Source organism: Malaclemys terrapin, unplaced genomic scaffold (genome assembly GCF_027887155.1).
Source record: "Malaclemys terrapin pileata isolate rMalTer1 unplaced genomic scaffold, rMalTer1.hap1 scaffold_87, whole genome shotgun sequence".
NCBI lineage: Eukaryota > Metazoa > Chordata > Testudines > Emydidae > Malaclemys > Malaclemys terrapin.
The window spans coordinates 17,480-41,031 of NW_026530232.1; the positions used below are offsets into that span (position 1 = coordinate 17,480).

General features: G+C 42.2%; 1 protein-coding gene across 1 annotated transcript; it reads left to right on the top strand.

Moving 5' to 3' along the window:
• Positions 1-2,581: 2,581 nt before the first annotated feature.
• On the top strand, positions 2,582-23,220 carry LOC128829804 (centromere protein F-like). Its single transcript, XM_054015197.1, has 8 exons — positions 2,582-2,650; positions 4,945-5,067; positions 10,059-10,194; positions 12,588-12,742; positions 15,682-15,763; positions 18,681-18,761; positions 19,962-20,155; positions 23,006-23,220. Exons 1-8 carry the CDS (start codon positions 2,582-2,584, stop codon positions 23,210-23,212), a joined length of 1,047 nt encoding a protein of 348 aa, XP_053871172.1. The 3' UTR covers positions 23,213-23,220.
• Positions 23,221-23,552: the final 332 nt, after the last annotated feature.

Sequence of the window (23,552 nt, forward strand, 5' to 3'; positions counted from 1 at the left end):
GAAGTCCAGCTGAATGTTTTGGCCTCTGCCAATTGCTGCAGCTCCACAATTTTCCTGTGCATTTGGTAGAACATTGTAGCTCATGCAAGTCATGGATTCCATGATTCTTCATATTTATCTTTAGCTTAACTCTTTTCCCATCCCCTTTGTGCCCCTCCATACACACTTAGATGAAAGAAGTTATGTTGCCGTGGAGAGAGGGACCTCCACATGTGTCTTCTGTAGATGTGATGGTTGTCACCTACCCTTTGCTGTCAGGGTTTTAATGGATGCATGCAGATTCTGCTGCCTACTTAAGAACGTTAGAAAATTCTGCTGCTTCCTACATCCTATCTACAGGATGCTGAAGATTATACCATCACATGAATGGGGGTTAAGAATTTCCCTCTGGAGAGGTACGGTAATGGCTGTTCTTTGCTACCTCTCTGAGGAGCCCATCGAGAGAAGGTCTTGGCTGGGAGTAGGTTGAGGCCAGGGACATTGAGCCAATCCAGTGTTATTACCATGTTTGTCTACAGATGTTGAAGTAATTTAAGAATGAGAACTTTTGACCTGTGAATAGGCCCTCTCCACTTCAGTGACTGATAGCAAATTGCAGAGGAAAGATTGATTGGTTGCTACTTCTGATGTCACAATGATGCTATTTATGAATCACCTGAGTTACTGAGCAAATTGCAGAGGAAAGATTGATTGGTTGCTACTTCTGATGTCATAATGATGCTACTTATAAATCACCTGAGTTACTGGCATAGCTCTGTCACCATAACCTCTAGGTGTGACTGTTAAGAGCTTTTCTTATTACAGTCTAGCTTCTTTAAATGAGTTTAAAATCTGATTGAATTACAAATTATATTATTAAATATGGAATATATGAAGAGTTTGGGGTGGAGTGGTGTCACTGGAATATTCAAAGTCAAGAATAAGGTGAGAGAATAAGTGGTGAATTTTATTAATATTTTGATTTAAAAAAAAATGTTTTCTTTTATCAGCAGATTGTTTTCACAATAGAAATTACACTGGGAATTTATTAAATGGGGTTTCAGTGTACTCTGGTTCTTTATAAACCACCAAAATTACAAGCAATATATTATTTTAATAAAATGACAGATAAATTGAAACATTTCTAATAGGAGAATTTCCTCTACAAAGGAAATTCTTAGCATATTGATTTTGAGTTTAAAATTTCAGTCTAACCTACTTCAAACAATGAAAATTGTTCTGTTCTTGCTGTTCAAAATAGTTCACTAATTTTTTTCAGTTGAATCAATGTGCTGATTCACTGTAAATTGAAAGTTGCATTGAATTTATCTCTTGTGCCTAAACACTTCTACTTTTTTTTAGTTTTTGCTGCTCATTGATTGAAACTTAGCACACACTTGTACTATAGCCAAGTGTAATCTGTTATCAGTTTGGGATGGAATACCTGTGTGGGTGTTCACTAGGTCATGGAAGACTGTAAGCAGTTTTGGGGCAGAGACCATGACTTCCTCGTATGTATGTGGTCTTTTTTTTTTTTTTTTTAAACAGTGCCTACTAAAGTGAGGTTTCAATCCTGATTGCGGGGGCGGGATTGCTATTGTAGTATAAATAATAAATATTCCCCTTGCATCACTGTGATTTATGATTAAACTTTTTATAGACTGAAATGATGGAGCAAAACATGGAAAGACTACAAAAATGGCAAAGAGAAGTTGAAATTAATCGTCGCTCCTTAGAAGAGAAAAGAAAAGAACGGGAAAAGGTAAGACGAGACCCATTTTATCAGAAGTTTAAAGTTGCCTCCAGACTGCTGTTACCAGAGTGAACAAGTTGGTCCTTGAGTATTTGTCCATGCAGATCCCACTCTAGGTGCATATGTGCCTCAGGCATGCAAGATTGGATTCTTCTTCTTTGAGTGCTTGCTCATGTCGATTCCATATTTGCTGTGTGCGCGCCCCCTAGGGCCGGCTTTGGCAACCTCTGTAGCCCTGTGCTTATGCGCTGGTACATTGGGCCCTGCTGGCCCCATGCCCTCTCAGTTCCTTCTTTCCACCAGTGACGGTTGATGGAACGCTTCCTGTTTTCACAAGTCCGATAGTGGTTTCTCTATCTTTGGACTCTGAGTTTTTCTTGTATATCATTACTGTAGTGTTAGTAGTTAGCATTTAGGAGCGGAGTCCCATTGCTCAATGTTGTTTTGGAGATCTACTTTTGAATTGATATATAAGCTTCATTCCATTATTTGCTAGTATTCTTTTGATCCACCTGTATTGGTCTAACAGATTCAGTAGGCTACTCTGATTGGCCAAACTGAGTCATGGCCATTAGTGGCCATAACAGAATTTAGGCTTTACTTAAAAATGGTTTTTAAACTCTTTTTGCTTCTGTAAGAGAGGGCTTTAGTGTAATTAGTAACTATTTACAGAAACCATTTACAGTCCCTCCCCCATGTTTTCCAGTGTTAATAGTTATAGTAACTTGACTAGAAACATGTAACAGGAGTGTGTTTCTCTCCCCTCCTCCCTCCCTCCCCCTCCCCCATTTCTAGGAAGTATTACGTCAGCTCTGTGCCTTACAGACAGTGGCCCAGCAGTGCAAGGAGATGAAACTCAACCAGGACTTGCAGCAAGCCAAGAACGATTACGATGGTCTACGGGCAGAACTTGACAACGTAGGATTTTTAATATCTGAGCTATTCAAATGGAAGTGGTGATGCTGAGTTTTTATTTTATGTAAAATTTTAACTGTCCTCTTTTTTGTGTTTAAAGATCTATACATGACTAATATTTAAGTGCAACTAAATACATGACAGGTCAGAGCAAGCTGCGCTATGTTCCTGTCACAGGGTGAGCTGGTCCATTAAAAGACTGGGGCACAGCTGCACTTTTTCTCAGGTTTAGCCCATCTCCCTGTATGATGGGAATGAATACAAGGGTCATGTGACAGAAGCATGCATCTAAACCAGGCCTGCTGGTTTAGATGCATGGCAGCCTGTAGTCATTCAAGAGAGAGACACCCCCCCCCACACGCCCCAAAAGTTCAGAGAGAGACTCTCTCTCTCTCTCCTTAGTTCCCAGGCAGAGAGCCTGTGTAGAGGACAGGTGACAATTTTCCAGAACTCTAAGGCAGAAGACTTTTGGGGGAAGATATTTACAAGGAACTGGAAACTGTGCAGGGATAAGCCTCCATTGATGGACCTGCAGGATGCAGAAATCCCAGCTAGGAGAGGGGCTGGACTGCAGGGATGGGCATGTTCTGATAAAAACCTGGAAAAACTTGAGGCATTATAAACGGAAAGGAATAATTGAGGCTGGTAAGGGTATGTTTGAGTGTTGTGTTATGATAATAAACCAAACTGGAAGAGAGCACTACTGTAAAATCGCCACATGTGATAGCTGGTTTGATGCAAGATTGAAGGTCAACTGAGGAAGCAGATGGGCCCAAAGGCAGTTTGGGGGTAATGCCCTGGAACCGTTCCCTTTAGACTTGTTCGGATTTGAGCACTGCTTCTTTTCTACCCACACTCTCTAATAGAAAACTGTTTTTTTATTTTTGATACACATGGTCTACACTGACGTAATACAGAGGTTCTAAATTTGTCCACGATAGCTGTCCGGCATAGCTATGTGTCATCCTAGCTGTGTGAGCACATTAATCAAACATTTTCTACAGAGGAGAAAATGCTAACCACTACACATACTCTTCTTTCCATGTTTACTCTTGAAACACTCGCTTCATACTGAAACTTGGACGTCTAAAGGTTTTTATCCAGAAAAGCGTACTCCTTTCTAGAATGGAACTAAATTATTTCATTCTCATTTTTTTCCTCTCTTGATGTTGGTAATGAATTTACTTAATTTTTAATTTGGAGTACTATAGAGCTCTTATGACAGATATAAAACAGATTAAAAAGGTTGAAAACCAGTTAGAATTTGGTGGTGTTACAGTTACGGTCTTGTTAACTTCCTGGTTTAGATAGCGATATAAAGTCAGGTGATAAATTTAAGATTGAGCATAGCACTACACTAATTTCCCTTTCCCCCGAAGAATGTAGTTCTGGAGACAGAGGTGCAAGCTGAATGTCTTTGTTGGTCCATAAATACGGGGAATTAAGGTGTACAAATACTGGTTTTTAAGAACATGTAACCTGTTCCTTGACTATATAGTAAGTGGAAAAGGTAGAGTAATTTGTCAATCTCTTGCTATTTGGATTGTACAGAATTGAGTCTAGTTTGGTATGGATGCTTTCTGTTTGTTGGCTGTTCAATGGCATATTTGGTGATAGCTGATCATCAGTCAACACCTAAACGTTACCTCTGAAATGAGCAGTTGAGGACTGAGTGGGAATGGGGAAGCATCTTCTAAACCTAATAGGTGCTTGCTTTGATAAAATATGTTACGTTAAAAAAAATTGAGAGCAAGTGTTAAATCTGCTGCCCTTATGATTGAACTTAAAAGAAAGCTCAGGTTAGCATTCCCAATGATTAACAGACTGTACTATAAATATTGCTTAAATTATGAATATATTTATACATTACAACTATATACTTGAAAATGTGCCTGAAAATATTTTTCATATCCTTGCCCAGTCTTGAGTTAAAGATTTGTGTTACCTTAACATGTACTGTTTTTGGTATGATACAGAATCTAGAACCCGGGACTGCACAGTGAAAGGAGGATGGATTTTTCAGATATCTGGGCTATTTTTAATTGTACTTTTTTAAAGCCATCATGCTGAGTTTCAAGGATTAAGGCCAAATTCTGCTCTTAGTTATACAACGCAGAAGTCAACAGTTACTCCAAAGTTCTCTTTCTTTAAGAGGAAGCAGAAGATAGCTTATTCTTTTTGCTTTGTTTTATAACATATCTTTGGAGCTCATCATTTAAAGGGACATCAGGAATTTTTAATTTTTTAAAATAGATTAAATATGACTACAAATAAAATGTGATGTGTTTTCCTCATAGGCAATAGCAGTGAAAGACCAATTGGAAAACAACTCCAATGAGCTTGCACAGAAGTTGTGCAGAGCAGAAGAGGCTTTACTGGCAAGCCAGTCAAAGGAAAATGAGTTGAGGAGAAACTTTGAGGTAAAGAAATCAGAGGGGCAACTGGAATAATTAATAATTTAAACTCGAAATCAGTAAGAACTGGTGCCATTTAGGCCTTACTGACTCATAGGGGAACTCTGCAAGTTGTGTGTTGGAGAATAGTGTATTTCCACCAGAAGTTGTGTTTCGATACTGTCTTAATCTGGCTGTCCTTTTTTGGACCATCTTAAGACTGCGACAATGTTCCTCCTCTGCCTTGGTGGGCCCTGTGCTTATTGGCGGATTTGCTCACCTCAGAGATTCACGGCAGCCCTCAGTTTGGACACTTTTGTGGCTCAAACCTGCCATTCATTCATCTAACCTCATCACTGGCCAGTATGGGGAAAAGGAAGGAAAACAATCCCCGCAGTCTCTGCTGACCCACCTTGGGTCAGGTGGACAGGCCAGGGACCTTCCCCTCTAGTGGGACTCACAGTCCAAGTCAACTCCTCTTAGGGTAACCAGATGTCCCGATATTATAGGGACAGTCCCGATTTTTGGGTCTTTTTCTTATATAGGCTCCTATTACCCCCCACCTCCATCCTGATTTTTCACACTTGCTGTCTGGTCACCCTGATCCTCTTATATCCAATAGGGAGGAGAGGGAGGGGGGAACCTGGGCCTGCCCTCTACTCTGGGTTTCAGCCCAGGGCCCTGTGGATCGCAGCTGTCTACAGAGTTTCATGTAACACCTATGTGATAGCTACAACTCCCTGGGCTACTTCCCCATAGCCTCCTCCCAACACCTTCTTTATCATCACTACAGGACCTTCCTCCTGATGCCAGATAGCGTTTGTACTTCTCAGTCTTCCAGCAGCACGCCCTCTCACTCTCAGCTCCTTGCGCACCCTTCACTGACTGAAGTGAGGTCCTTTTTAAACCAGGTGCCCTGATTAGCCTGCCTATCTTAATTGATTCTAGCAGCTTCTTAATTGGCTCCAGGTGTCCTAATTAGCCTGCCTGCCTTAATTGGTTCCAGAAAATTCCTGATTTTTCTGGAACTGCCCCTGTTATCTTACCCAGGGAAAAGCGACCTGCTTAATCTGGGGCTAATATATCTGCCTTCTCTCACTCTCCTGTAGCGGGCTCCTGCCCTGTGGACCCAACCGGCCTCCCCGCCCTTTCACCGTAAGCTGGCTACATGAGTTGAAGCCGGTTTGTTTCCGGACTGCGCCAAGGAAACATCTATACACGCTCGTGCTCCACACCCTGCACTTCCTCACTCTCGCGTCACACCCCCACACAAAGTGGCGGGATCTCCGGCCAGTTCTAGAGGGTGAGGAGCCCCGGTGGGCCAGCCTATACTCCATCCTGCTCCCAAGACCTGCCGGGGATGTCAGTTGGCAGCTCCTTCATGGGGCTGTTAGCACAGGCATGTACATGGCGCGGTCCACCCCCGTCCCGGGACACCTGTCTCTTCTGCAGCGTGAGGGAGACCCTGGCGCACGTTTACCTGGAGTACGCCAGGCTGCCGCCCCTATTCCGGGTCCTCACAGATTTCCTGTTGCGTTTCTGGCTGCACTTTTCCCCTCACCTCCTTATTTATGCACTCTCTATCCGTGGCCCCACAAAGTCATGGGACCTCCTGGTCAACCTCCTCCTGGCCCTGGCTAAAATGGCCATCTATAAAACCAGGGAGAGGAGGTTGGTGGATGGAGTCTCCTGTGACTGTGGGGCCTCTTTTTGATCCTCCGTCCATTCATGAATCCGGGCAGAGTTCCTCTGGGCGGCGTCCTCTGACTCCCTTGACGCCTTCGAGGAGCAGTGGGCGCTGTCCGGGCAGGGCCGGCTCCAGCATTTCTGCTGCCCAAAGCGCAAAAAAAAAAAAAAAAAAGCCGCGATCGGCGGCGGCAGTTCAGCAGCAGGTCCTTCGCTCCTAGAGGGAGTGAGGGACCTGCCGCCCCCAAATTGCCGCAGGTGCCACCCCCTCCCTTAGCCGCCCCAAGCACCTGCTTGTTAAGCTGGTGCCTGGAGCCGGCCCTGTGTCTGGGGTTCTCTGCTCAGTGTCCCATTCAGGTTCCCTTCGGACCCTTTGACCGCACTCCTGTCCCTGTTATTTCATTAGTTGTCCCCCAAAATCACTTGGTTTCCAGGTCTTGTGGATCCCCCGCTAAGGCTGGGGGGATCTTTTAGCAGTGGGCGGGCTTTGGCCCGCCCGCTTCCTAGATCACAATAGGATCACTCTCCTGTAGCCCTCTGGCCTGACCCTGTCACAAGACCTATAGAAGTGATACAAAATAAGGCCCTGATCTTGTAGTTTTTGCAATTGATTCCATGTGGACTGACCCCAGGCACAAAATTGGTTGTATGGTCAGGGTTTAAAAAAATTATTTTGCACCAGCACACTACAGATAGGGTTACAGTTCATATGGAATTATTTGTCTAATCTAATTATGTCGGATGGTTCAAAAGACTCTTTGTTTAGTCCTAAAAATAAAATATATTAAATATCTGTTTGAGTTAATTTGGAAATTCTAGAATCATTAGCTGCTTCCTAAGTATAAGTGTGTTTGGCCTAATTCCAAGATTTCGTGGAGGAATGGGTACTTTTTTGGTCACACAATCAATTTAAAGCAAGAGAAAATCCCCAAAATGATTTGTACATTTTTACTTTTTCAAGCACTATAGATTAGCATTAGCATCAAAATTCTAACTATGAAGCCAGATCCTGACCTGGAATATATCAGCATAGCTCCATTGAAATCAATAAAGTTATTCCAATTTACACGAAAAGGATTTGGCTGTAAATTTTTATTTTAAAAAACCTTGATTGTAGATTAAAAGATTTTCCTTTTAATTGGGAATTAGAAGGAAAATGAAAGGGAAGAGAAGTCAGAATAGTCATAGAAGCAGCATGCGAGATTTTTTTTTTTAAGTTCTTATATTGTGCCAATAGCTGTTGTATCTGAATGCTTTCCAGAGTTAAGAATAATTAAGATGACTAGCATCTGTTATTTGAGGTTTCTATTTCTCCCATATCCCCCAGAGCAGTGGTTTTCAACCTCTGGTCCACAGACCCCTGGGAGTTTGCAGACTGTCTAATGGGTCCTCGAAAGGTTGTCGTTACAACGGAACAGTGGTTTTCAACCCGTGGTCTGTGGGGATCCACAGACTATGTCTAAGATTTCCAAAGAGGTCTGCGCCTCCATTTGAAATTTTCTAGGGTCCACAAATGGAAAAGAGGTTGAAAGCCATTGTCCTAGAGGGTAAAGGGTGTGTGTGGGGGGGAGGGGGGAGTGTAAATATGAAAAATGGTGATGTTAGTTGTCATTCTAAGTTTTTGCAGGAGTGAATTTCCTAATATTGGGCCAGCTCCTGAAAAAGCCCTGTCTCCTGCATATGCTAGTTTTACTTCTGATGTGTAGACAGTTGTTCCTGAGGAACACAGCTACTGAAGTCTGAGAGAGTAAGATGGTATTTTGGGCCCATGTTCTTTATAACTTCAAAACTAAAGACAGATTTGATTGAGTGTTCTGTTGGGGAATCAGCGGAGTGAGTGAAACATAGGACTGATGTACTCAAGTGAACCTGTATTACTGAGGAGGTGTGCTGCTGTGTTCTGTAACTGTTGCAGATTTTTCAGGGCAGATGCATTCGAGTCTAAATACATTGGATTTCGATTATTCAAGCAAGAGTTAATGATGGCCTATGTGATTGAGGCCAAATTGTAATTGCAAATGATGGGATGGGATGTAGATGAAGGTGGGAGAATGCATGTCTTGTAAATGGTTTTGTGAAAGTCCAGCATCAGAGCATGGGATTTTTTTGCAGCTATGTTAGGTTGTTGGTTCCAGATTTTTGTTGAATGCTTCTTAATCAGAGCCACTTGTGCTGAGTCACAGCAAGAGGGGCGGGCCTTTCAGCCATTTAAACCCCTTGAATTTCATTGGTATTTTGAACACAGGAAGCTCAGAATTCCTGCAGCTTTGAGACATTTGTCATACATCAGCATTGTCTAAAAATTTTGTCTCTTGACAACTGTGTATTTTAGAATGATTGATGATAGAGTGTGTGTGTGTGTGTGTGTGTGTGTGTTTCGATATAACAGTTGGATATTTTGGACTAGGAGGTTGTGAAACAAAAGGAAAATAACTAGAAGCAGCAACGGTTTTATTCATGTTCTTTGGGTGACTTGTTTAAATAGATGAAAATACAGACCTGCTGTGCCAGCAAGGATTTAGGTTGTTTTCCATCCAGACCCTCCCTTTTCTTGAATTTGGCTTCTGTGCACTGGTGCCCATCTGCTAGTAGTAAGTAGGTGAATAAATGATGGCTTGCTTCCAAGAGAGTCCCACCAGTGCCATGCCATCTGTTACCCAGCAATGCAGGAGTTTGGGTGGAAGGAGTTAGTTTCTTAGAAATAACTGTTATTTTAAGTTCCCAGGTAGGACATAGTTGTATGGGGTATTTTAACTTTTCTTAACTTATTTGGAAAAAAGATGCTTAGAAAATTTTCTATCCCAAACCCCCAGGTATTACTGAGTAATAATACTTTGCATCTAATGCTATCTTGCTACCAAGAGCAACTTCATATATTTGAATCATCCACACAGAGATGGGTGGTCTGAGAACAGGAGCTGGAACTGGAAACTTCTCCTGTGTTCTGATACTGGCAGTGAAATTGATTCCCCTCTGTGGCTTTGGGCAAGTCACTAAACTTCACTGACTCCGTTTTTGTGGGCTGGATTCTAACCTGTGTCAAGATCTGCTATGGGCAGGCAACAGAGAACTGGTTGCAGCTCCCTGGTTCCATATCCGAGCCAGCTAAGTACTGCTGTGATCTGTGCCAGCTGGGAGATGTCCCAAAAGGATTGTCTGCCCTCTCAGGATTGCCAAGAGTGCAGTTTGTGTTCCTAAGTCATGTAAGTGCTTAGAAACCAAGGCCCAACTTTCCAGAGTCTTCATGGGACTCAGAGGGATAGTATGCCACATCACACTACTCTCAGTTTATTGACTTAATCGACTGTTTTGTAACTAATGTTTTGTTGTAGGAAATGAAGAAGGAAAAAAACCTTCTTTGCTGCCAGTCTGATGAAAAATCACGAAAAATCCATCAGCTGGAAGAAGCACTAAAAATAGCCCAGCACCTTCTAAAGGAGACCCAGAAGAGCGCTGAAGAGATGAAAAGTGAGTGACACATTTCTACCTATTTAAATCCCATTACAAACTATTACTTCAGTGTGGGAGATCTGTAAACTTCATTATAAATGGGGATTTGAAGCATCCCCAAGAAATAATAAGTTCCCACTGTGTGATATAGTTTAATTAACTTTCAGCTAATACACGCAATTCTCTTTCCAAACTGAGATGGAACGTCTTTATACAAATATTCTAACTCATCACATTATATGGTTTTAAAGCAATTAAAAATGAGGAATAAATATGTCCCAAACAAAACTATATGGTCAGCAAATTAAATACTACAATGTGCTCCTGTGTTTTAAAATCCCAAGCAAACAAATATACCTCAAACTATTATCCTTTAGCTTGTATATGGACTCCATCAAGCTAAAACGTGATGAAATGTTACCCGCCGAGCCCTAATTTGACTTTTCCCTACATTTGTCTATCTGGTTGGGAAAATGCATTTTGCAGACTGAGGTTTAAGAGAACAGGTAATTCTGCTAAATAGCCATTGTAAAGGAGGAGACTGCTCCCACTTATCGCTGTAGAAGTCTAACCTCACTTAATGAGATTTCAAAATTAAATTTATGGACCTAGTCCTGCTCCTATTTTAATCAGTATTTCTGCACTCTCCAATCCATGAGGCCATCCAAATAACTGCTTTGCGTTTTGATCTTATTCTTGGCAAGTGGCAGCACTTTCGGCTAGCTAAGAAAATGTAATGTCTTCTAAGTCCATTTTCTTGCTTTCGCTATCTTTTATCTGTGGTTCTTAAGGTGTCAAATGGGAGCATTCTCTCAGTTTTCTGGAGGGAATAATTATGCACAAAAAAATAAGTCAGAAGATGTTTGTGCTGTAGCTCTTCACTGCAAACAACAATAACTTGTCCTAATTGAAACATAACTGAATGTTGGTGCCCAGAGTCCTAGACTGTCACTCTTAACCCCCGGACGGTTCTTCCTCTCTAAGAAGTCTCTGATTATCCTCTCTAGTTATACCTTTTCCCCCTTGTAACGGTGTGGCGCCCCCTTCTGGTCATCCAGGCACTTAGTTCATTTCTAGCCAGAGCACCATCCTGCTCAACATTAGCCCCCGTGTCCCTTCCGGACCCTGGTGTCCTCCCCTGTCAGGGTCCTGCTCACAACAGTAACCCACTATCTGGGGATTCCCACCCAGGGGAATCCCCACCCCCATCCTCCACCTTGCCTCAGTGGCTACTGCCAGTCACCATCTAGCCCTGTTTCACTAGGGCCGACTGCAGTCTGTAATGGCCACTCATCATTGGCAGGGGACTTTGGACCTGCTGCCTTTCACTACAACTCCGTACCTCTCTGGGCCTTGGACAAGGAAGGCCCTGCAGCCTGGGGAGTTGCCAGCCTGGAGCTCCCCAGCTCCTCTGTCCTTTTCCTAGCCCTGCTTCACTCCAGTACCCTTAGCTTCCCAAACAGCTAGGTCCCTCTCCCTTCAGAGCTAGAGGAAGATTGAGTGAGTGTTTGGCTCACAGCCCTTTTATAAGGGCCAGCTGTGGCCTGATGGGAGCGTGGCCCAGCTGTAGCTGCCTCCCCAATCAGCCCAGGCTTGCTGCTTTCCCCAGCCACAGCCCTCTGCAGGGTTGTTCCAACCCCTTCAGGGCTAGAGCGGGCAACCGCCCCGCTACACTCCCCTTTGAATCACCACCCTAAATAATCCTTCTCCATCCTATGTGTTGACATAGTTCAAATATCTGTTGATTGCTATCATTTCCCTTCCCCTCTCTCTGCCCCTCTTTCTCACCAAGTTCTGGGTCTTGGAGACATTGAATTTTCCTTGTCCTGTAGGAAGGGAATGCGTAGTCTTGTTTTATATGGTAAGTTGGTGTTATTCAATAGAATTCTCTTTGCAATACAGGAAATCTCTTGTATTGTCTGTCTCTCTTAATTTTACTCCATACATCAGTCCATCAAACACCTTGATCATTTTTATATATTCTGGATTTTGAAGACAGGAAAATGGACAAATAGGGCACCAAAATTCTTTATCTAGCCATTGATACTGTTACCTGTCAACCATGAGTTTCAGAGTACAAGCCATCAGACCTCAGTGAAGATGGGCTGTAGAAACAGAGTTACAATTGTGAAGCATAGAGCGATTTGACTAGCAGTATGTTCTTTCTGCAAAACTGAATTCTGGCAATGCTAAAATTGTCTCAGCTATACAATTTCATGGTTTGGGAATAAAGGCAGTTTTAGAACACATACGTAATTATATTCTGAAATACTAAGAAAATGTATTGCTAGGTGAAAAATTGAAAATTGTCAATATTGCCATTTTATAGTGTTACCCATAAAAGCTAATATTGCATATTTGACATAGTTTGCTTTCACAAATTAACCACTTAATTTTTTTTATTACTATAGATCAGAGTTTGTTTCAGAAAAGAGAATTGGAAGCACAAGAAGCCGAGCTTCAACATCTAAAAATCAACAATAAATTGCTCCAGGATTCAATCCAGGAGCTACAACGTGAAAATGGAACCCTTAAGAATAAGAACAAGGCTTTAGAAGAAGAAAAAGTAGACTTACTAGAAACAAACATAAGTTTTTCATATAGTTTAATAAGGCATTTTATACTTAAGCTTTTAAGAGCCAAAATATTTATTTGTGTCCTTTTAAATATCTAGTCTCTATTCTAATATAACATTTGCTATAACTTTTCCATTAGTAGCATGGAAATCTCATTAAATCTGTTATCTGGCTATCAAAGATACAGGAGGTCTTTAGAGGGACACCTGAAAACATGATAAAATGTGCACGTTTTGTCTGTTCCGTGGCCCAGCTTTTCTCCTCATTCGGAACAAAGAGGTGATTCCTCTCACCTGTAGAACTGGGAGGTGGACCAGTGTTGTTGCTGAAGGCTCCAGGACTAAGCTCCATCCTTCACCTCAGGCCACCAGAAATTGTGTCCACCAGCAGAACAAGTTGGCGGTTCAGTTTCTCCCAACAACTTTGTTTTATCATTCATTTTTGTTCATTTTTCTGCAATATTGATTTCATTTCAACTTTTTGCTCCTCTTTCTCTCTCCTCAAGTAAGTTCTCTGGATCCGCAAACACAGCACTTCTCAGTAACTCCCTTTGATCACTAGTGCAGTGGTAGAAAAGCCCTGCAAGATCAAGCTAAGTCCAAGTAGTTCAGTGGGCAGCTTTTTAGGGGTCTTAGAGGGTAACCTACGTCTTGCTGCTATAAGCCACCAACCCTTGATGTGTGAAGGGATGGGGCTTTGTTGGACCAGCGCACTAGTGCCCTGCATGCGCACATAAACACACCCATTTGAAGCCCTGACTCCATTGTGAGAAGGCTTGATCAGGAGCATGAGGATTCTCAAGGAGATGAGAACCCCACATAGTCTGCTCAGGAATAACACTTGGAAACTCCATATGCTCTGGGCCCCAAAAAGACAAATGGAATTGTCCCCTTTGTAAGGAAGTAATATGTATAATTAATGAGCAGGTCGTATAAACATCAGGCTTTAAATCTTTTCTCTTGCCTTCCCATCCTTAGGATGTGTTTGCTGGGGTTTTCTCCTATATGCGGGTCTCCTGGAGTGCTCTGTATCAGACTCACTGCCCCCTCCCACCCTGGAGTATATCTGGGTGTGCAGAGACACGTGTTACTTCTGTGAAGCCCTGTCTCAGGTGGCAGGGTAATGTAAATTGTTCATCTCTGCTTTTCAACCTGGGATCCTCTTTCAACCAGGGAAGGGGGCCCAAATTTGAGGTCACAATGGAGTGGGAATTGTCCCTGTCCGTTTATCAGGTCAAGGACCCGGGTTTTACCAGGGAAAGGAGTTTGGAGTCTCCTCCCCCTCTCCATAGGCTTGCTCAGCGTTGAAGGATTAAAGAGCACTTTAGACAGTGTGTGCCCAGAACAGAGGCACATAAGAATTCCATTCCTTATGTAGCTGCACCATCAGGGGATTACAGAGGCGTCAAGGAGAAATCCCTTCCATGTTCAAAATGGCTCCTGCTTTACTGAGTAAAAACCCCCAAGTGGTACTAATTCTCTTCGGAAGGGTGTAGACAGACACCCTTTCAGGCACCTGAGGCCATCTAGCAAGCTATTCCAACAATCAGCATTTGTCTCAGTACCCCTACTTAGTTGAGAGATGCCCAGAACAGGGTGATTAGCGTGCTACCTCACTTCTGTAAACAATGGGGGGAAGTACCCCATGTACACAACCACACAAAAAAGAAATCCCAAACCCACATGACTCTCTCAGCACTGGAAGCCAGTGTCTTGAAAAAAACCTCAATAATAATAAACTATCTAGTTTCTCATGCTTTCCTCCTTTGAGATCATCATTTCCGGTTAAAACTAGATGTTAAACTAAAATGTAAGGAAAATTTGAAAGTTTGGGGAACCTAAGTGCAGCAGTAGTCCTATCAGAGAGAGACATCGCCATGCCTCCACTTACGGTGCAAAGGAAACAATACCTTACTTGCCAGGGTCTGTACTTCAAAATTAGACCGTGTTTAAACATGTCTTTTCACTCTGCCCCTAAGGTTAACCATAACTGACTGATGTGATATTAAACATAACAGTGCAGTGTCTACACTGCATGTTGTAACATCATGTTAATGAACACATTAATTAATACCTTGTGAAACTTCCCACTGTAGACGTGCCCCTATTGTCTTTAAACTGCTTCTACTACCTCATTATGTCACACTCAACTTGTGAGAGCATATCAGTTCCGATGTATACAGAATTTCCATCTAAATTATTAATTAAGTGATTCTTCTTATGACAGCACTATTTTTGCTAATAATTTAGATAGGCGTTTTTAGTTTTTAAACCTGTCCATCTAGGTGAATTTCTTCTTATCAATTCCCTCTGCATTTTCTAGCCTGCCGTCTTTTTCTACTTCCATTTGTGGTGAATGACGGACTGTAGTTCTGTGCTCTCGCTTCAGAAATAAACACATGAAAAAGCAATCATGTAGCACAGTGTGGAGCCCGTATTGTGGCAAGCAGGCACTGAGTTACAGTGCTCACTCCATGCCCAGCTAATGGAGCACTGTGCTTGATATTTACGTTATCCTGAAGTGTGTTTTATAAGGCTGCCAGATATCCACCATCCATTTATTTTGGCATTCCAATGCACATAGGGTGGACAAACATGCCTGGACCACATGCTTTTCAGCTGGGTTTTGTCATTTGGTTATTTTGAATATTCTATTTAGATTATTATTTCTCTATCAAGGAAATCTACACACATGTAGCTTTCCAATAAACATGACTTTAATGTTTCTCTGTTGGAATTAGAAGCTGCTATAATTCAATTGTATATTACTAAGTGAATCTACTATACAAATGCATATTATAACTTTTGTCTGGTTTTTTAGTTGCACTGAACTTTTAATGACAGGTGAGATGCCTTTAGTGAGAGTATAATGCTTATACAGAAGAATGAAGTTTCCTATTAGCAACTACAAACAATTTTTTATTTTATAGTTGGACAATCTGAAGTCTACAATTCAACTGAAGAAGCAAAATGGATTTGCTTGCAGTGAGACGAAGACGTGGAGGAAATCCTGTAAGCAGCTAGAGAAGGAAAAAAAAATGTTGCAGAAACAAATTGCTGAACATGGTGCTCCATTAAAGGAGCAAAAGCCAAGTATGGGGTAGTTTAAGAAGGAAATGCTATACTAGAATGTTATTATAAGGCTGCAAAATCATTCATGGAAGTCACGGTTTCCGTGACTTCTGTGAATTTTGCACTGCTGGTGCAGCTGATCCCAGGACCACCCCATCAGCTGGGGAAGCCCAGGAGCCAGCCGCACTGGCTGTTGCTCCGGCAGCACTAGGCATGTTCCCTGGTGCTGCCCTGGAGCAGGAGTCTGGGACTAGTGGCAGCGGGATCCTGGGCATCCCCCCAGCAACAGCGTCGCCCTGTTCTCTCCCCCCCACTCCCCAGCAGTCTTCAGGAGCGTCCCCCCTCCCAGTAGGTAAGATTTAGTCACGAGTATTTTTAGTAAAAGTCATGAACAGGTCATGGGGCCGTGACTTTTTGTTTATTGCCCGTGACCTGTCCATGACTTTCACTAAAAATACCCGAGACTAAAACATAGCCTTAATCATGATCCTGTTTCTAACCTTAATGCATTTATTTATACAACATGTTTTCAAAACATGCATTATTACGTTTGATTCAGATGAGGCGCCAGATCCTCAGCTGGTGTAAATCAGTATAGTTTCTGAAGCTCTGCCATTCACACCAGCTGAGAATTTGGCCCAAGATCTGTCTCCTCAAATTTCAGAGTCTCCTTATATGTTATGAATATAGATTTCCAATGCCTATGTTTTGAAATAAAAAATGACCTTAGGATGAAGGGAGGCTATTTTTTAAAGAACATTAGAGTGCTGTGTATAACTTCTTACAATGCTTTGTTTGAGACATGAGAGTGTAAAATGTTGGAGTGTGTCTGTTCTTTCCGTTGCTGGCCATCACAACAAAGAAAATTCATATTCTGGGTATAGATGGCTGATAGTTCAGCATCCACCATGGAGAAATTGACATCTTTTAGAGTTTATACATATGTCCTTCCAAACAGCTTTTGGTGTCCTTCTGGATTGTAGACAGGGAGAGAGGAGCAACTCTTAAAGTGTTATGATTCAGACAAGTATCAGAGGGGTAGCCGTGTTAGTCTAAAAGCAACAGAGGGTCCTGTGGCACCTTTAAGACTAACAGAAGTATTGGGAGCATAAGCTTTCGTGGGTAAGAACCTCACTTCTTCAGATGCAAGTAATGGAAATTTCCAGAGGCAGGTATAAATCAGTATGGAGATAACGAGGTTAGTTCAATCAGGGAGGGTGAGGTGCTCTGCTAGCAGTTGAGGTGTGAACACCAAGGGAGGAGAAACTGCTTCTGTGGTTGGATAGCCATTCACAGTCTTTGTTTAATCCTGATCTGATGGTGTCAAATTTGCAAATGAACTGGAGCTCAGCAGTTTCTCTTTGGAGTCTGGTCCTGAAGTTTTTTTGCTGTAAGATGGCTACCTTTACACCTGCGATTGTGTGGCCAGGGAGGTTGAAGTGATCATCAGTGATCTACAATCCATCCTGGACAATGATCCCTCACTTTCACAGACCTTGGGAGGCAGGCCAGTCCTCGCCCACAGACAACCAGCCAACCTTAAGCATATTCTCACCAGCAACCACTCACCGCACCATAACAACTCTAACTCAGGAACCAAGCCATGCAACAAACCTCGATGCCAACTCTGCCCACATATCTACACCAGCAACACCATCACAGGACCTAACCAGATCAGCTACAACATCACCGGCTCATTCACCTGCACGTCCACCAATGTTATATATGCCATCATGTGCCAGCAGTGCCCCTCTGCTATGTACATTGGCCAAACTGGACAGTCACTACGCAAGAGGATAAATGGACACAAATCAGCCATCAGGAATGGCAATATACAAAAACTTATAGGAGAACACTTCAACCTCCCTGGCCACACAATAGCAGGTGTAAAGGTAGCCATCTTGCAGCAAAACCACTTCAGGACCAGACTCCAAAGAGAAACTGCTGAGCTCCAGTTCATTTGCAAATTTGACACCATCAGATCAGGATTAAACAAAGACTGTGAATGGCTATCCAACTACAGAAGTAGTTTCTCCTCCCTTGGTGTTCACACCTCAACTGCTAGCAGAGCACCTCACCCTCCCTGATTGAACTAACCTTGTTATCTCCATACTGCCTCTGGAAATTTCCATTACTTGCATCTGAAGAAACATGCTTCAGACAGTTCCTCCGTTTTCTAACTATCATCATCCTGGTACTAGTTGCAGCTTTCTGGGACCAGGAAATGCTGGCGTTTATTAACTTTAACAAATGTTTTTTAAGACACATACATTGGGGTTTTATTGATCACAAGCTTCAGTCATTTCAAGAGTTGTCAGGGGCTAAGTATAGAGCTAATAGGACAACAGTTTAAAGTGGTCACCACAGTGTGTAAAATATACTACAACTTGTCTGCCATTCGCTAGGGTAAGTTAGGCTAGCAAATATTCATGAGTGTCCAATAAGCAGAATCACTAGCAGTATAAAAAGAGATCCATATTTCTGAGACGAGCTATATTCAATTATATACCCAAAAATTGTTAAAATAATGGTAAGGTGGTAATGTTAAGCACTTAAAAGTTAGGAAATGCCAGAATTAATGTTGCCCATGCATTGTGTGTCCAGGGGCAGATTCCAAAGAATCGGGGTACCTGGCACCCTGACAGTAAATATGGTATCAACAGAGATCTCTTCTGTAAAGTAACCTTTACATGATGTCTGGTTTGTTTTATTTGGTATAGTTTACTGTGGTTGCACAAGCACACATCTTATGTACTTAATTAAGAAATGAATGATTGAGATCATTGCATTCTAAACTCATCTTTCCAGAGTCTCCTTAAAGTTATTTGTACAGGTAATGACTCTTTCCTTTGGTCAGGTGCTGATGAGGTTGCCATCTCCCTACATGAGAATGAGCCAGAGTATGAACTAGACGGACTCCCAGAGGTGGTGAAAAAAGGTAATTGTTACTTCTTTAGAGGAGAAGAGACCACATTGGTGGGGAGTGTGTGAGCGCACGCTTATCTAGAGAATCGTGTTGTCATATGCGTGACTTGGAAGCATTGTAAAAACTTGGACATCATCGGCCAGATTCAGCCCTTGTATAGGTTGCATAAGTCCATTTAACTCAACTGCTTGTCAGAGCTGAGTTTAGCCGCATGTGCTTTAAAAAAAAGCCCTAGTATACAATTGAGGCTATAGGGGGCTAGTATATTTTGTTGTAGATGTATATAATTTCTAGTAGTTTTGGTTTTTGGTCTGTGTGATGTCTTCCCATCTGTACAGTTTTGTAGTATTTGATGACAAAAGCAAAACAGCCAAAAATTCTGAAATCCAGAATCCTAATATCAGGTTGCAGTTTTGAAAATCAGTCTAGATACATGTTGTTGACTTTGGGACTCCTCCAAAAACTTTGCAAAAGACCTCTGGCAAAAAGAGAGGGATTCTAGGCCCAGCCATTCCCAGTATAAAACACCTTTTTCTTCTGGTTGAGAGGAAGGGGGGAAATTTTTGCTGAAACATTTTTAACTGAATGTTTTTTCATTGAAATGTGCTGCATTGTCAAAGCCAAAATGTTTCACGGAGATGTATTGATTCAGACAAAGTTTTTGCTAGGAATGTTTTTGAGGTGCAAAGTGGACTCTTGCAAGGAGGAAGGCCCCCAAATTGAAAACCTGATGTTTTTGATTCAATTTCATTTTGTGAAAGCATTTGAAAGGCTTATGTTTTCATTCCAATCTAGAATAAAAACAAATTTTGAAACCTCGAAAGGTGTCGCAAAACAGAATTGTCGCCCTCCGGCCAGCTCCACTTAGAACAGTAGAAGAGACATCATTTTCAGATGGAAATGATTTTCCAGTTAATGGTGTTCCTTTAAAGGAAAAAGAGAACATTTTCTTGGGGAAAACGCTTTTGGCCATTTTAGTAGAGCTGCTGTTGCACAGATCCACACCCTTGCCTGAGTTCACCTATAAAATTCTAGGAACGCAAGATAGTCCTAATAATTCCCCCATTATATTTTATTTAGTGAGTAAATGCCATTTTACTGTCTTAAATTATTACCAGTTGTCATCTCCATCTTGAAATGAGCAAGATCAGATTGATTAGAACATAAAGTAATTTAAGCAACCTTGGTTAATAGAAGCTGTTTATTTTTTAGGGTTTCCTGCTATTCCTATTGTGAAAACCGACCCTTACATTTTATGCAGAACAACTTTTAACCTAAGGACCAGTCCCCGTCTTGCTGCCCAAAGCCAAAAATTGTCACCGGGTTCCCAACTTTTACGAAAAGGCAGGTCAGATAATCTTGGGGAGATCTGTAAACCGACAGCTGGTGGCAGCAAATCACAAAAGGTAACTGATCTTAAAAATGTATCTGAATGTGCAGGGCATGGGCAATCCACATAATGTATTTATCTCTCCAAGTGAGTTTGAAGATATGCCGTGTTATTCACACCTTCTTTCTATCTGCCATGAATATAGTGAAGACAAGGTCATCAATGTAAATACAATCAATAAAGCGTGGCATATAACAAAGATCTGGGCATAATGGTAAACTTAAAATTGTTGGTATGATCAAATCTGTGATCTCATGCCAAGTGCTCATTAACTTGGTAAATAGAAATGAGGTAAATCTTCCCACTTTAATGCTCCTCAGAAATATTTGATTATTTCTTGAAAGACCTGGCTGCCTAGAGCAGGGGATGCGTGTGTGCGTGCATAGATGGATTACACACAAAAGCACTCAAAAGTTCGGATATGCTGGAATGAAGGCTCCTTGTCCCAATCTCTCTGTTCAGCCAGCCCCAGTTCGCTTCTCCTCCTCCTCTTAGCTCTGTGTCTTCTCTCAGTGTCTCCTACACATTCCTTTCCCTGTACCCCCGCCTTCTCTCATAGTCTTCTAGCCCTAGCCTCGCCTACTGGCTCCCTGTCCTTGGCCCCCTCTCCTCACCCCCGTTCCAGTCCCAATCTTGGCATACTCCTTGTCCCAGTCTGCCCTCCCACCGCCACCCCCCCATTTGCCTTTTGTCCCCTCTGCATTTGAGTCCAGTATCTTCCTCCACCACCGTGCATGTGCACCAGCTTGGAGGGGTCATTGGGAGTACAGGAAAGAAAGGTTCCTGTCTCAGTTCTGGTGCTTGGCCCAAAGCAGCTGGGAAGAACCGTTGCAGGGAAACTCTGGCATTGACCCCTGTAGGCCTGGGTTGGAGCATATCAGTTGTTCTGTGAGGATGGCTCAGTGCTGTGTTTTCATATCCAGGAGCTGTGGGGGAAATGGCACATGTGCAGTCACTCTGTGGGGAATAGCTCATGCGCAGTTTGGTTAGCACTAAGAGCTGTGCGAGATCCAAGTATACGCAGCGAGGATGAAACCTTCAGGGATTTTAGCTGCTAAAAATCTAAGAATTCTCTCTACTGAGCGTCTGTGAACTGTGATTTTTTTTCAAAGGCTTCTAATTTGGCCAAATTTGGGCAAGTTTTCCTGGGGATGGCGAAAAGCACATTCTCTGACACAAAGGCCACTCCCTGCCAAATGACAAGTCCCTGCTCCAACACATGGAGCTTTTCAAAGAAAAGTTGCCCGAATATTTTAATATGAGAAAAATGTAGATTTCCCTAACCTTGCTCTTGGGAATAGCTAAACCATTTTGGCTGAAATTCTGCCTCTGTCCCCCACCCCCGAAGAAAAAGAGCATGAGGCAGACATACAGCATGGAAAATTTCAGCCCAAGCAATTAAAGTTTGTAAAGTTATAAGCAGCAGAAAACAGGGTCTTGTAATGGGAGGAGACAGGTAACCTTAATAATAAATGATCCTACTAGCTTTCCCAGTAATATATGTTGGTAACAATTTTGTTTTTGCTGTTGCATTGCTGTGAACAACACATAAAATCATTCTTTAAGTAACAATCTCTACAAAAACAATCATGCTTCAACAAATTGTTTAAAGAGATATTCTGTTCCCAGAGTTTTCATTTTTTAGGGCCAGACCCTGAAGTCGTTTCTCAGTCCTTATGCAAACTTGATCTGATTTTTTTCCTTTGCTTTTAATTATTGAGGACACTGGAATGAAAATTGATCTCATTCTTTAGAAGTTTTGGTACTGTACTTTGTCGTAATGCTTGTATTGTGATAGCCTCAACCAGACCCTGGTAACTGCATGTCCACAATTGGAGATTTTGCCCATTGCTAGAAAAACACTGATAGAGTGACGGAACAATTAGAGAGGTGGCACACTATCTCCACAACTCTTAGGTCTAAAAAGGAATGCTTCCACAGTCTCTGCTTTCAGTGGTAAAAATCATTTATTTTTAGACTTAGCCGTATATTTCTCAAGCTACTATTACAATTACGGAACTGTAAGGACTGTCTTCCCTTTTTCCACTTGACATCAACATTTTAACAGCTTTTATTTTGATAAGTATTGGCGCTAGAAGGATAAGCCCTGATGCTCATCTCTCACACAGGACCCACATCAGTGTAAGTGGGATGAGAATTGAGACCAATTACCTCCACTATCAGAAGCTGTGGCATTTGGGATTTCAATTGTCGTGAAGCACACATTTATAACTACTTAAGTTTTAACTAATTGATGCTAAAATCATGTCAGCATTTGGTGGGAAGTGCAGGGGAGACAAGGATGATTGTAATAGCAGTGGGGACTGGAATTTGAGATAACTCCAAAGGTATAAATATTGTGAAATTTTTCAACAGTTTTACAAAGCTAGTGTTGAACAGCAGAACATCTGGACAAGATATCCTCTGCAGGCCAGTGTAAATGCTTCAGGACAAAACAACTTTTTCAAGTGCTATTCTATTTACAGAATAAACTATAGGACATTTACAAATTCATTATGAAATATCAGTAATTAAATTTAAATTACATATCTCAAAATACAGTTCTGCAGATTAGTGATTGAGCAAGAATAGACTAGACAAGGAATTACTGTGTACTACTCCTTAGCTTTGCCTATACCTTGTTATATTATGTGACTTGCGATTTGTAAAACTTGAATGTGGTGAGGAGTAGGTAGTTGCTGTTAAGCATTCTGCACAGCACTGTTGTATTTTCAAAGTGATCAATATAAACACTGAAGATTCTTGCATTTAGCGGGTGTCTGCTAATTCATGGTATTCGGTTGCTTGGAATGCGTCTCTCACTTCCTGCTGGTACTTAACAAGACTATTTTTTGTTGTGTTGCAGGTAGATGATACTCAACAGTGCCAAGCAGAAACAGCTATTGAACCCATGGAATCTAGTTCAAGATCTCTTGGCATAAATGAGCAACCCAGAAAAACTGTTGCTCAGACCTCTAGGGAGAATATTAACACTCACAAAGGCAGATGTTCCTTGAGCACACAAACATCACCTGAGCAAAATGAAGAAGGCAAAAACTGTATAATACTGTAAACCTGAGTAGTATAAGGGCCCTACCATCAATAAAACCCTAACCCTGCCTCTTGACCCCTTTACCCTGCCCCTTGACCCCTTAAACCTCACCCACCTGTCACAGGAAGTCCCGCCCCAGGGGGTGTTAATTTCGGGGTCAAGACGTCCACATGACCGGCAGCAAGGTGTGTCATGTGACCCTCCCCCTACGAACTCCTCCTCGGTATTGGTTTTACCCCGATAGGACCACCCTGAGAGGAGATTTGACCAGTCAGGGTGAGTCCTAGGGCGGGGTGACCTGTCCGGATGTGGGTCGTGTGACCCCTCTAAGAACTCCTCCCAACACCCTCTGCCAGTCAGA

Excerpts from the sequence above, each read along its gene's own strand:
- LOC128829804 (XM_054015197.1), top strand. The coding sequence starts at position 2,582 with ATGAAACTCAACCAGGACTTGCAGCAAGCCAAGAACGATTACGATGGT. Across the intron at positions 5,068-10,058 it reads AGTTGAGGAGAAACTTTGAG|GAAATGAAGAAGGAAAAAAA; the intron begins GTAAAGAAATCA and ends GTTTTGTTGTAG. Across the intron at positions 20,156-23,005 it reads GTGGCAGCAAATCACAAAAG|GTAGATGATACTCAACAGTG; the intron begins GTAACTGATCTT and ends GTTGTGTTGCAG.